At 54.9% G+C, this 12,505-nt stretch overlaps 1 protein-coding gene across 4 annotated transcripts in view; it reads right to left on the bottom strand.

The window, feature by feature from the left end:
- DPP9 (dipeptidyl peptidase 9) overlaps nucleotides 1-12,505 on the bottom strand; it is a 50,530-nt gene that overhangs the window by 20,082 nt on the left and 17,943 nt on the right. For all 4 annotated transcript variants that reach the window (XM_024236455.3, XM_024236456.3, XM_054539402.2 and 1 more), the window contains 8 exons: nucleotides 12,253-12,365; nucleotides 10,517-10,690; nucleotides 10,272-10,440; nucleotides 9,006-9,119; nucleotides 8,432-8,560; nucleotides 6,617-6,678; nucleotides 3,979-4,079; nucleotides 224-401 (listed from right to left, as the gene is read on the bottom strand). In XM_024236455.3, coding sequence (XP_024092223.1) covers nucleotides 224-401; nucleotides 3,979-4,079; nucleotides 6,617-6,678; nucleotides 8,432-8,560; nucleotides 9,006-9,119; nucleotides 10,272-10,440; nucleotides 10,517-10,690; nucleotides 12,253-12,365 — 1,040 coding nt within the window. The remainder of the gene's footprint in view (nucleotides 1-223; nucleotides 402-3,978; nucleotides 4,080-6,616; nucleotides 6,679-8,431; nucleotides 8,561-9,005; nucleotides 9,120-10,271; nucleotides 10,441-10,516; nucleotides 10,691-12,252; nucleotides 12,366-12,505) is intronic.

Genomic DNA, 12,505 nt, shown 5'->3' on the forward strand with positions numbered 1-12,505 from the left:
AAAAAAAAAATAGATGAGGGGAGAGGCTCCAATGGCTGCCAGACTCACCAACCCCCCCAGACCCTCTTCCCTGCCAGCCAGGGATGGCCAAGGCCTGAGCTCACTTCTCCACACAAGGGCAAACCCCACCCACCATTGGCGCTCAGCCTTCTAGGACGTGGGGGTGGGGACAGTGTGACTCCAGGGCCCAGGCAGGCACACAGCCAGCGCTTGCCCCGCTTACATTGATCCAGACGTTGGTGACCTCTTCATACACCACATATGGCTGGACGTTCCTGGGGACGGCTCTGGCGGAGGCTAGCCGCTGCTCCTCATTCTCTGTGCTCGGGATGAACAGGGCCGGTGGGAGGAGGACGAGCTGGAGCCACTGCTGGGGCCGGTCCAGGAACATGGCCCAGGCGCTGAGGGGGAAGAAGGGGGGGAAGATGAGAGGGAAGCTGGGAGCCTCAGTGGCCTGCAGAGAGAAGCTGGGGACGCAGCGTCCAAACCCGTGTGGAATCAGGGCTGGGCTTCCTGCGCTGGCTTCAACTGCACTTGTCAAAGTAACCCTGCAGCACCCACAGGCTTACTTCCTGGCACATGCTTAGGGGAGGACAGGATGGGTGACAACATTTCATGATCCAAATGTTCCAGAAACAATGGCCTAAGTCTCACAGCGGCAAGCTCTAATAGTTTCTCCTCTTCACTGACTCCTCGGCCCACAGTTGCTATCCTTTATTTCATAGCTTGCTTTATTTTATTTCTTTCTTTCTTTATTTAATTTTTTGAGACAGAGTTTCACTCTTGTCCAGGCTGAAGTGTAGTGGCGCAATCTCAGCTCACTGCAGCCTCTACATCCCAGGTTCAAGCGATTCTCCTGCCTCAGCCTCCCGAGTAGCTGGGATTATAGGCGCCTGCCACCATGCCCGGCTAATTTTTGTATTTTTAGTAGAGACGGGGTTTCGTCATGTTGGCCAGGCTGGTCTCAAACTCCTGACCTCAGATGATCCGCCAGCCCCAGCCTCCCAAAGTGCTGGGTTTACAGACGTGAGCCACTGCACCTGGCCTAAATGAACAATTTTTAAACTTGAATTTATTTTAAGAGGAGATGTCAGTATTCTACGTGGAATAGCAGCACCTCCACACAGAGAGCAACAAAAACCAAACCAAAGGGAAGCATCACAGGGACATAAAATACTAACTAGAGTGGGTGCCTGGGCTCAGGCCTGCAATCCCAGCACTTTAAGAGGCTGAGGTGGGCAGATCGCTTGAGCCCAGAAGTTCGAGACCTGCCTGGGTAACATGGCAAGACCTTGTCTCTACAAAAAAAAAAAAAAAAAAAAAAAAAAAGTCCAGGTGCAGTGGCTCACGCCTGTAATCCCAGCACTTTGGGAAGCCGAGGCGGGCAGATCACAAGGTCACGAGTTTGAGACCGTCCTGGCCAACATGGTGAAACCCCATCTCTACTAAAAATACAAAAATTAGCTGGGCGTGGTGGTGCGTGCCTGTAATCCCAGCTACTCGGGAGGCTGAGGCAGGAGAATTGCTTGAACCTGGAAATTGGAGGTTGCAGTGAGCCAAGATCACGCCACTGAACTCCAGCCTGGTGACAGAGCAAGACTCCGTCTCAAAAAAAAAAAAAAAAAAAAATTAAAATATTAGCTGGGAGTGGTGACTCACACCCACAGTCCTAGCAAACATACATATGGCAGCAGCACATAATACAATTCATTGTTAACATTCCATTGGAGGCATTAACCAATGCAATTAGAAAAGTGAACACACTTAGAGGCATAGGAATGCAAAAGCAAGACCCTCATCTCTACAAAAAATACAAAAAATTGGTCAGGCGTGGTGTCGAGTACCTGTAGTCCCCTCTACTCAGGAGGCTGAGGTGGGAGGATTGCTTGAGCCTGGGAATTCGGGGCTGCAGTGAGCTATGATTGCACCACTGCACCCCTGCCTGGGCCACAGAGTGAGACTCTGTCTCAAAGGAAAAAAGAAAGAAATCCTAACTAAAGCCCATGGGCCTCCCAAAGCACTGAACCTGAAGTCTGTTAGAAAGAAGGCCCAGGCCAGGCATGGTGGCTCACACCTGTAATCCCAGCACTTTGGGAGGCCAAGATGGGAGGACTGCTTGAGGCCAGGAGTTTGAGATCAGCCTGGACAACATAGCAAGACACTGTTGCTTCAAAAAATAAAAATATTAGCCAGGCATGGTAGTTCTTGCCTGTGATCCTAGCTACTCAGGAGGCTGAGGTGGGTGGAATGCTTGAGCCCAGGAGTTCAGGGGTGCAGTGAGCTATGATTGTGCCACTGCCCTTCAGCCTGGGCCACAGAGCAAGACCCCATTTTTTTTTTTTTTTTTTTTTGAGACAGAGTCTCGCTCTGTCACCCAGGCTGGAGTGCAGTGGCGCGATCTCGGCTCACTGCAAACTCTGCCTCCCGGGTTTACGCCATTCTCCTGCCTCAACCTCCCGAGTGGCTGGGACTACAGGCGCCCGCCACCATGCCTGGCTAATTTTTTGTATTTTTAGTAGAGACGGGGTCTCACTGTGTTAGCCAGGATGGTCTTGATCTCCTGATCTCGTGATCCACCCACCTCGGCCTCCCAATTTTTACAAAAAATATAAAAGGAAAGGAGGCCCAACAAGTGTGTAGGGCAAGGGAAGCAGTTTTTCTGTGCAACAGACCCAGATACAATATACTTTCAGCTTGGTGGGTCATAGTTTCTATCACAGTTACTCAATTCTGCCACCGACAGTCTGCAAACGAGTAGGCGTGGCTGTGTGCCAACACAACTTTACGCATGGACACTGAATGTGAATTTCATGTGACTTCCATGTGTGATAAAATCTTCTGTGGATCCCCTCCCTTCTGCCCCCCAATCATTTAAAAGCATAAAGGCCGAGGCAGAGGCAGGCCAATCACCTAAGGCCAGGAATTCGAGACCAGCCTGGTCAACATGGTGAAACCCTGTCTCTATTAAAAATACAAAAATTAGCCGGGAGTGGTGGCGGGCACGTGTAGTCACAGCTACTCGGGAGGCTGAGACAGAAGAATCGCTTGAACCTAGGAGGCAACAGCTGCAGTGAACCGAGATCATGCCACTGCACTCCAGCCTGGGCAAGACAGTGAGACTCCAACTCAAAATAATAATAAATAAATAAATAAATAAAAGTGTAACTGCCATTTTGAGCTCATGGGATGTATAAAAACAGGTGGACAGCTGGGCATGGTGGCTCATGCCTATAATCCCAGCACTTTGGGAGGCCAAGACAGGTGGATCACAAGGTCAGGAGTTCAAGACCAGCCTGGCCAAGATGCTGAAACCCCTCTCTAAAATACAAAAATTTGTATTTTTGTCTCTACTAAAAATACAAAAATTAGCTGGACATGGTGGCGGGTGCCTGTAATCCCAGCTACTTGGGAGGCTGAGAGGCAGGAGAATTGCTTGAAGTCGGGTGGCAGAGGTTGCAGTGAGCTGAGATCGCGCCACTGCACTCCAGCTTGGGCGACAGAGTGAGACTCCGTCTCAAAAAAAAAAAAAAAAAAAAACCAGGCAGAGGCTGAATTTGCCCACTGGGGTTTGGGGCCCCCGTTTAGGGAGGTGGTAGAGTTCTCTCCTCGACATGGATGGGAGGCTGGGGAGTGAGTACAGGGGAGCACCTCTAATTTGTGACTCAGTTTTTCTGAGCCTGAGGTCTGGGGAAACCTGAAATCCCCTCTGTAGGTCTCCTCCACACTCCGTGTAACTGAATCAGCATGTCCTAGTGGCACTAACACTGGGACTCATAAGCCCAGTGTTTCATCCTCAGACTGGCTGAGGTCAGGAGGGCCCTTTGGACACTGGTCTGAGGCCTGTCCTGGCAGTTGCACTGCGGGAAGACGTGAGCAGATGGAAGGAATGGCACGGAAGGCCAGGAGGCGGCTTTGGTGGCTGCCCAGGGCCCAGGGCCCCACAGGTGAGTTTCTTGGGTTCCGGCTGGAGACACTCACTATTTGCCGTCCCGGGTCCACCCGGCCCTGGCGATGTACTCCACCTTAGGGAACAGCGAACTGAAGGGCTGCACCAGCTCCTTCTCCTGGGTCGAGACGATCTGAAGGGAAACAGGTCTGGGTCATGCCCTGGCCTGCCCGGCGCTGCTCGGAGGAGAAGGTCACTGCGCTGGGTCCCATCGTGTCCCCCCAAATTCATATGCTGGAGTCTCAGCCCCCAGAACCCCAGAACGTAACCTTCTTTGGAAATGGGGCCACTGGAGATGTACTGAGTTAAGACGAGGTTGTGTGGATGAGGGTGGGCCCTGATCCAGCATGACGGCTGTCCTTACAGGGGGACACGTGGACAAAGACACATAGAGGGAGGCCGTCTTGAGAAGAGATACAGGAAGCAACGGCACCAAGAAGCCATGGAAAAGGAGCCACCTGCCAGCAACTTGATGTTGGACATTGTCAATTTCGGCCGTGTAAGCCTCCCAGTCTGTGGTCCTTTGTCATGGCCCAAAAAAACGACTACACCCAACAGGGGCAGGTGGGCTGGGCGAGCCAACGGCAGCACCCCAGCAGGTGCCTGGACCCAAAGGCTCTGGTCTGGGCTGTCCCTTAGAGCCAGGTGGCTCTGGGCAAGCACAGTCCCCGGACCCAGGGCTTCCCCACGCTTAAACAGGGCTGGCACGGCGTCTCCAGGGTATTGAGAAATAGGGGACCTGGGGCTTCCTCGTGCCTAAATCGGGCTGGCACAGCATCCCTGGAGGATCGAAGGGAGAAACGGCAGCAGGGCCTCCAGCTCTACCACTTGAGTGGGTCACCAGCCCCACATCCCCAAGCCAACTTGTTTGATTGGCATCACCCAAGCCCACCTAAGGACTCTGCACGTCTGAGAGTGCAAGGAGCCACTAAAACAGCCTGGCGGGGCCGGGTGCAGTGGCTCACGCCTGTAATCCCAGCACCTTGAGAGGCTGAGGCAGGTGGATCACTTGAGGTCAGGAGTTCAAGACCAGCCTGGGGAACATGGCAAGACCCCATCTCTGCAAAACCCACAATTAGTTAGGTGTGATGTTAGATGCCTGTAGTCCCAGCTACTCAAGAGGCTGAGGCAAGAGGATTGCCTTGAGCCTGGGAGGTTGAGGCTGCAGTGGGTCATGATTGCGCCAGTGTACTCCAGCCTAGATGACAGTGAGACCCTGTCTCAAAAAACAAGAACAAACAAGCAAAGCAAAACCCCAGCCTTAGAGGGAGGTTTCACGTGGATCACTGGCAAAGCCACTCAGACTGATCACCTAAAATCTGCCAGAATGCTCCTGTCAAGAATGCAACAGAAGGCCGGGTGCGGTGGCTCACACTTGTAATCCCAACACTTTGGGAGGCTGAGGCGGGCAGATCACGAGGTCAGGAGATCGAGCCCATCTTGGCTAACATGGTGAAACCCCGTCTGTACTAAAAAATACAAAAAATTAGCCGGGCATGGTGGTAGGTGCCTGTAGTCCCAGCTACTCAGAAGGCTGAGGCAGGAGAATGGCATGAACCCGGGAGGCGCAGCTTGCAGTGAGCCGAGATCGCACCACTGCACTCCAGCCTGGGCGACAGAGCGAAACTCCATCTCAAAAAAAAAAAAGCATGCCAAAGAGGTCTGGAGAGGTCCTAATCACATTATGTCATTTTTGCAAGAGCACACAAGGGCCTCCTTGGTTTGTCCCAGCCCTTCCATCCTCTGGCGCAGGGGAAGGGAGGGTTTCTCTGGATGCCTGGTCTCCCCATCGTCATCTGCTCTCCTCTGCCCCAGCCTCTTTGGCCCAGGGCTCTGTCTGCGAGTTCTCCAATGTGGTTACTTAACTTCCTGACACCCTTCTGGGTCTTATGAGATTTGCAACTTCTGAGAGAACTGATCAGTGTGGGGCTATTGGGGGTCCCCAGGGAGGGTAGGGATGTGAGAGAAGGGAGGGATATGCTGGGCTGCAGGGGTGGCTGGGGAGGAGGGGGCCGAGGGAGATGTGGTCACAGATATGGTCTGCTGGTGACCTCCTTGCTGCGGAGTGATGATGCCTTTTGCTGCCTGATGGCGCCTCCAGGCTGTGGTGTCCTTTGAGATGACCCCCAGGTGATAAGGACCCTGTGTACTAGATCTGACGAGGTCAGGGGGATGGGGATCCAGAACCCGTCTCCAGTAGCTGACGGGTCCAGTGAACTGACCCGAGGATCTGCCCAAAATGCTGGAGGAAACACCCCATCTGAAGTTGGGGTCCCCCAGCCATCTGCCCCACAGAGTTCTCTGTTCTAGAAACTTGGAGAGAGGGCAGCTCTGGATCCACACATCACCCACTCCCGGGGTAGCCTGGGAGCACCTGCTGCGCCTGTCCTCACAAGTCCCCTGCCCGGTGCTTGTTCCTTACCGCGGGCGTGGCCTCGAGTCTCAGGACCCACTCTGTGAGGTAGGGAGGCCAGCTTGCCACGCCGCATTCTAGCGCAGGCCCAGAGACACACAGGGAAGGCCCATGGCTAGGTGGACCAGGCGGCAGGGCTGGGGCCTGGGGAGTGCCCCCACAAGGGAGGTGAGTGACCTGCCCATCTACCCAGCTGCCTACCCGGCTCCTCCCCACGTCATCTAGAAGATTATCTAGTATGCAGCAGGCCCCCTTACCTTGCCCTGGCTGTCAGTCTGGAACTCGGCCAGTTTCAAGGCAATCTTGGGATTCTTGCTGCCTGCAAAAACCGAAGTGAGGTGAACACCAGGCAGGCATCACCCGTGTGTGCCGAGAGCCGGTGCGGGGGGCCTGGGCTGTGGGGTGACATCCACAGAGAGGTGTACAATTGGAGTGGGGGAGGCAGGAGAAGCCAGGTGTCCCACGGTCTGTCTGCAGGCACATCGTCCTGCTGGAACAGGCATGACACCCCTCAGGCGGGGACCTTCTGACTTTGGGCCTGGATCGCATTCCCGACAGTGACGCGGCATCTGGCTTTCTCATTTAAGAACACGGGCCGCACCCTGTGCTGAGAGCTGGGGCTTGTAGGAGCCGCAGACACCAGGAAGACACCATCCCTGCCTTGGGAGAGCTCCAGAGCAGACGGTGAAGCCCGAGGCATCACAGTGAAACCGACAACGTGACAAGTGGGGTGTGTCCCATGCAAAACCAGGGAGCCCGTGTGACAGCCAGACCTGCGCCCTCGGGAGGCCAATGGCGACAGAATAAGGGACCCAAGAGGCTTCTGAAGAGTGGGACTTAGTTCAGGCTCCAAAAGAGGGCGCGGGCCACAGCAGAGCGGAGAATGCTTATTTTTTTGGCTAGACCTACGAGAAACTCAACTCCAGCCCTCGTGGCTCTGGCCTCCAGGGCAGGTGACTTCTCTGAGCCTGTTTTCTCATCTGTCAAACAAGGGGGAAAAGACTGACTTAGCTCATTTGCAGTGGGAGTTGGAAAGACCCCACAGGAAGCTTCCATCTAGCACGGCACAGAGCAGGCACTCGCGGAGTACGGGCAATAACGATGCTCTTATATGGTCCCATGGGGGTTGCAAACCCAAGGCCTGAACGTGGAATCTGCGCTGCATGTGTGTTCTGTTTGGCTCCAGAGATATTTTTAAATAATTGGAAAGATGTTTAAGAATTGGGAGTGGCCGGGCGTGTGGCTCACGTCTGTAATCTCAGCATTTTGGGAGGCTGAGGCGAGAGGACCACTTGAGGCCAGGAGTTCGAAACCAGCCTGGGCAACAAAGCAAGACTCCATCTCTACAGAAAATTTAAATATTAGCTGGGCATGGTGGCACACACCTGTAGTTCCAGCTACCTGGGAGGCAGAGGTGGGAGGATCACTTGAGCCTAGGAATTGGAGGCTGCAGTGAGCTGTGATTGTACCACTGTACTCCTGCCTGAGCCACAAGGTGAAACCTTGTCTCAGAAACAAACAAACAACAAACAAACAAACAGACACCACTATAGTGTGAGGGCCAAATCCAGCCTGCCTTCTGTTTTTGTATGGCTGAAAATCCTTCTTTCGTTCTGAGACGGTTAAGAAAACAAACAAAACAAGAGCGACATTTTCGCTAATATGAAAATCATATGTATCTCAAGGTGAATTATTTGTAATCCAAACTTCGGTCAAGTTTCCTTGGCACACGGCTACGCCCATTCCTGCACGTGCCGCTTTTGTGCTCCAGCAGCAGGGTGGGGCAGTTGCAAGAGAGCCTGCCTTCGCCTGGCCCTGGAAGCCTGAGATACCTGTGCCCTCGCCCCTTCCAGAGACGGCTTGCCCACCTCTGAGCAATGTGATCAGGAGGCCACAGTAAGCCAGGAGAAAGGGGCGGCCCCTGCAGGGCGGAAGCCTTCCTTCTACACCCCCATAGATGCCCAGAGCATACACATGCAGCTCAGAGGGCCTGGGGGACAGTGTACCTCACCAGCCATGCCCCAGGTGCCTCAGATCCCTGGCCCGGCCCCTCACATGTACCGGGCACTCACCTGTCCTGGGGTACCGATATGAGTCCGTCTTCCTTTCTTCTAGTGCAGGAGAAGGGACGTGAATGACCTCCACCTCGGACTCATCGACTTCCTCATATAGGATTCGCAGCGTCTTGAGGCCCTCTGAACCTTGGGTGGGGTGGCGGGCAAACTGCTGAGGATGCCAGAGGCAGAGTCCCTGCCATCAGCCCATCCCCTTCTGCAGCACCGGGGCCTGAAGATGGGCACCGTGGGCTCTGAAACCAGAACCCCGGCTCTGCCATTTGCTAGACCTTATGCCAGTTCCAACTCTCTGGGCCTCGGTTTCCTCCCCTGGGCAGTAGGAAGCAGAGCAGGGCTATTCCCAGCATGAACTGGCATGGGAAGTGGCCACGTGGGGTGTAAGGGGCTGAACTGTGTCCCCTCTTAGGGCAACAGTGATGTCTATAGTCGTTAAGGAACTCTCTAGGTATTGGTATTGACAGACGGTGGAGGTGGTTTGAGGTGAAAGGAGTAAGGGGCAGGAAGGACACGGCCTGTGATTCCAGGAGGAAAAGCACGCCCGGGAGCATGTTGAAAAATGGAAGGGACCTACCTTCCCAGGAGGCTGTGGGGCACCACCAGTACCCAGTGAAGCGGTCGAACTCTTCCTGTATGACGAAGGTGGCCACGCCCGCAGACTTGGGGTCATCCAGGACATTGGATAAACCTAGGGGGAGGGACAGAGAGCATCAACAAGGGGTGAGCAGCCTGCTAACACTGGGGACAGCCAGGGGCTCAAGGAGAGCATGAGAGAGAGGGAGAGAGAAGGAGGGGAGAGGGAGGGAGGGAGAGGGATGGAGAGCTCGGAGCCGACTGCTTTCAAGCAGGGCTGCTCCACCCCACACTGTGGACACTGGGGCCCTCTTGGTCTCTGGGGTGGGGCCGTTCGGGGCACAGCAGGGTGGTGAGCAGTGTCCCTGGCCTACACTCACCCCCGGCACGCCAGGAGCACCCCTGCCCAAGTGTGCCATCTAAAAACGTCTCTGGACATCGCCGAGTGGCCAGGTTTGGAAAGTGGGGCCCGGGCTTATGGGAAGGAGAGGTAGCGATCAGTGACTTGAAACCAAGACAAGGAAGGATGGGGTCACTTCTGATGAGCAGAGGAGTGGAGAGAACACGCAGGAAGCAGGTGAGATGTGGCCTTGACTTGATGGGGCTGGACAGGCAGAGTGGAGGGGAAGGTGTGCAGGGGCAGAAATGCCAGGGGCGCCTGGAAGAGGGTCTAGAGCACCATGGCTGGACTGACGCCTGCAGCAGAAAACCACAGAGCTGCCGGGTGCGGTAGCTCATGCCTGTAATCCCAGGACCTTGGGAGGCCGAGGCAGGTGGATCATTTGAGGTCAGGAGCTCAAGAGCAGCCTGGCCAACATGGGGAAACCTCGTCACAACTAAAAATACAAAAAAAAAAAAAAAAAAAAAAAATTAGCCAGGTGTGGTGGCGGGCACCTGTAATCCCAGCTACTCGGGAGGCTGAGGCAGGAGAATCACTTGAACTCAAGAGGCGGAAGTTGCAGTGAGCCAAGATCATGCCACTGCAGTCCACCTGGGCACTCCCACCTGCACTCCCACCTGGGCAACTGTACTCCCATCTGGGTGAGACTCTCTCAAAAAAAAAAAAAAAAAAAAAAAAGAAAGAAAACTACAGAGCAGCAGGGACGCCAGGACCTCCTGGGAGACACGGTAGGCCACAGAAGGTCTGCACGGGAGGGTGGCTTGTGAGGGGTGCGTGCAGGAAGACCCTGGCTGTGGGGGCAATGGGGCCTTTCTGGAAGCTGGCCAGGTGGCTATGGTGGCCGTGCAAAGGAGGGGCTGGCCCCACCTTGGTGGCAGAAGGTCAGCCGCCGCTCCTCGCCTGTCTCGATGTTGGCCACCCACAGGTCGCTGTTATTGATGAAGGAGAAGAAGGCAGGGTCGGCAGGGCAGATTTTGGGGTCCATCCGGGGCCCTGAGCACTGGGTCTTGATTTCCAGCGGTTTCATAGGGGACACCTGAGGACAGAGACGCCCAGCTCAGGGGGAGGGGCCCTCCACGCCACCCCCGCACGCAACCAGGGCCGGGGCTCACCATGAAGCCGTTCTTGCCGCCGTCGCGGCAGTGGAAGAGGCTGTTGCTGGCCTGGAAGAGGAAGAGGCCGCTCTCGCTGTGGAAGTCGTAGGAGGTGATGCCGAAGACCCCCAGGCGCTTCCGCTCCCTCAGCAGCTCCTCCTCCCGAGAATAGACCCCATGGTGGGGCGTGGCCTGGAAACACACAGGGGACAGGGGGCAGCGTCAGTGGGCAAAGAGGATCTCCCGCTGGCCAGGGCAGAGATCCTCGGGCTGGGGCATTCCCAGGGAATCTGACTTCGGGCCTCGCCAGAGAGAACTTCCTGTGCTGGGCAGAACTGGCTGCCGGAGCCCCTGACACAGTGGGTGGCCAAAGATTGCCAGCGAACCTGGCCCTGCAGGACTGGGTGAGTGTCCTAGGAGGTGGCAGGGGAGACTCTGGGGCCAGAAGCCTCCTCACTTCCTGAGCTCCCTCCCCATAGACTCTCTCCATAGCAGATGGGGGCCCCTGGGAGGGGCTGTCCCTGCCCCACACCACCGGAGTGCTCTCTCCAGGTCCCTAGTGCCATTCTTACAGACTCCCCACCCTCCTACCCTGTTCACAATCCCTTCCCATCAAGAGCTTTCAATTTCGTAATCCCAGCACTTTGAGAGGCCGAGGTGGGCAGATCATGAGGTCGGGAGTTCCAGACCAGCCTGGCCAATATGGTGAAACCCCATATCTACTAAAAATAGAAAAATTAGCCGGGTGTGGTGGCGCACGCCTGTAGTCCCAGCTACTCGGGACGCTGAGGCAGAAGAATCGTTTGAACCAGGAGGCAGAGGTTGCAGTGAGCCGAGATTGCGCCACTGCACTACAGCCTGAGTGACAGAGCGAGACTTTGTCTCAAAAAAAAAAAAAAAAGCAGAATCAAAAGCAAAATTACCCCTACACTCTGTGGAAAGCAGTGTAAATACGAGGACACTGGCTTGGGGACTCAGAGACAGGCCAAAGTGAGGGCCAGTGAACCAGTGGTGGAGAAAGTGGGAGTGTCACGATCTCAGCCACACTGTTAGATATCATTATTGTTACATTGTTATGTTTATGTTGTTACTATGTTATAACGTTATGTTATTTTTATTGTTATATTGTTACTATTTTAGAGACTGGGATTCGCTGTCTCCCAGGCTGGAGTGCCATGGTGAGATCATGGCTCACTGTAGCCTTGCCCTCCTGGGTTCAAGAGATCCTCCCATCTCAGCCTACCAATTAGCTGGAACTACAAGGCGAGTGCCACCAGGCCTGGCTAATTTTATTTTTTGTAGGGACAGGCTCTTGCTGTGTTCCCCAGTCTGGTCTCAAATTCTTGGGCTCAAGCAATCCTCTTTCCTCGGCCTCCCAATCATCAAACACAAAAACACGCCAATCAATGCAAAAGGCATTTTTCCTCCCTCAACCATCCCCAGAGCGCCAACACTGGATGAGATTAATGATTAACCAGTCTCTCTAAAAGGGCCTCAAGCCAAGTTAATTCCCAATCTTTGGTGATGCCGTTCAAAGGAAGAGATGCTTTTGGTAAGAGTTTCTCTGTCGCTTGAGTACAGGTGGTCAGGGGGAGGAGGGAAGGCTCACCCGCCAGAGTCCACAGAACGGAAGGTTTGTGGGAACTCATGGCCGGTGGGGCGGAGAGGTGACCGAAGGCATGTTATGGCCTGTGGGGCTGGCCTTTGCCACCTCCTCGCCCACGGTAGGGCCCACGCCCAATAGCACAGCTCACCTGGAAATGATCCAGCATCTGCTTCCAGGACAGGAGCAGCAGAGCCTCTTTCCGGACCTTCTTGGGAATCTCAGAGTAGAGAAGGGAGTTCTCTCGGCTGCCATATGGCATTCCTAAAGGGAGAAAGGAAACACCCAGAACGGGTACCCTGGCTCAGGATGGGGAGACGCCCTCAGCCTGCAGCTGGGCCCAGCTGGTTCTCTCTGCTTCTAGAACATTCTGCCAGGCTGCCGGCGGGACAGCCCTCCCCGGA

This window comes from Pongo abelii, chromosome 20, assembly GCF_028885655.2.
Source record: "Pongo abelii isolate AG06213 chromosome 20, NHGRI_mPonAbe1-v2.0_pri, whole genome shotgun sequence".
Lineage (NCBI taxonomy): Eukaryota > Metazoa > Chordata > Mammalia > Primates > Hominidae > Pongo > Pongo abelii.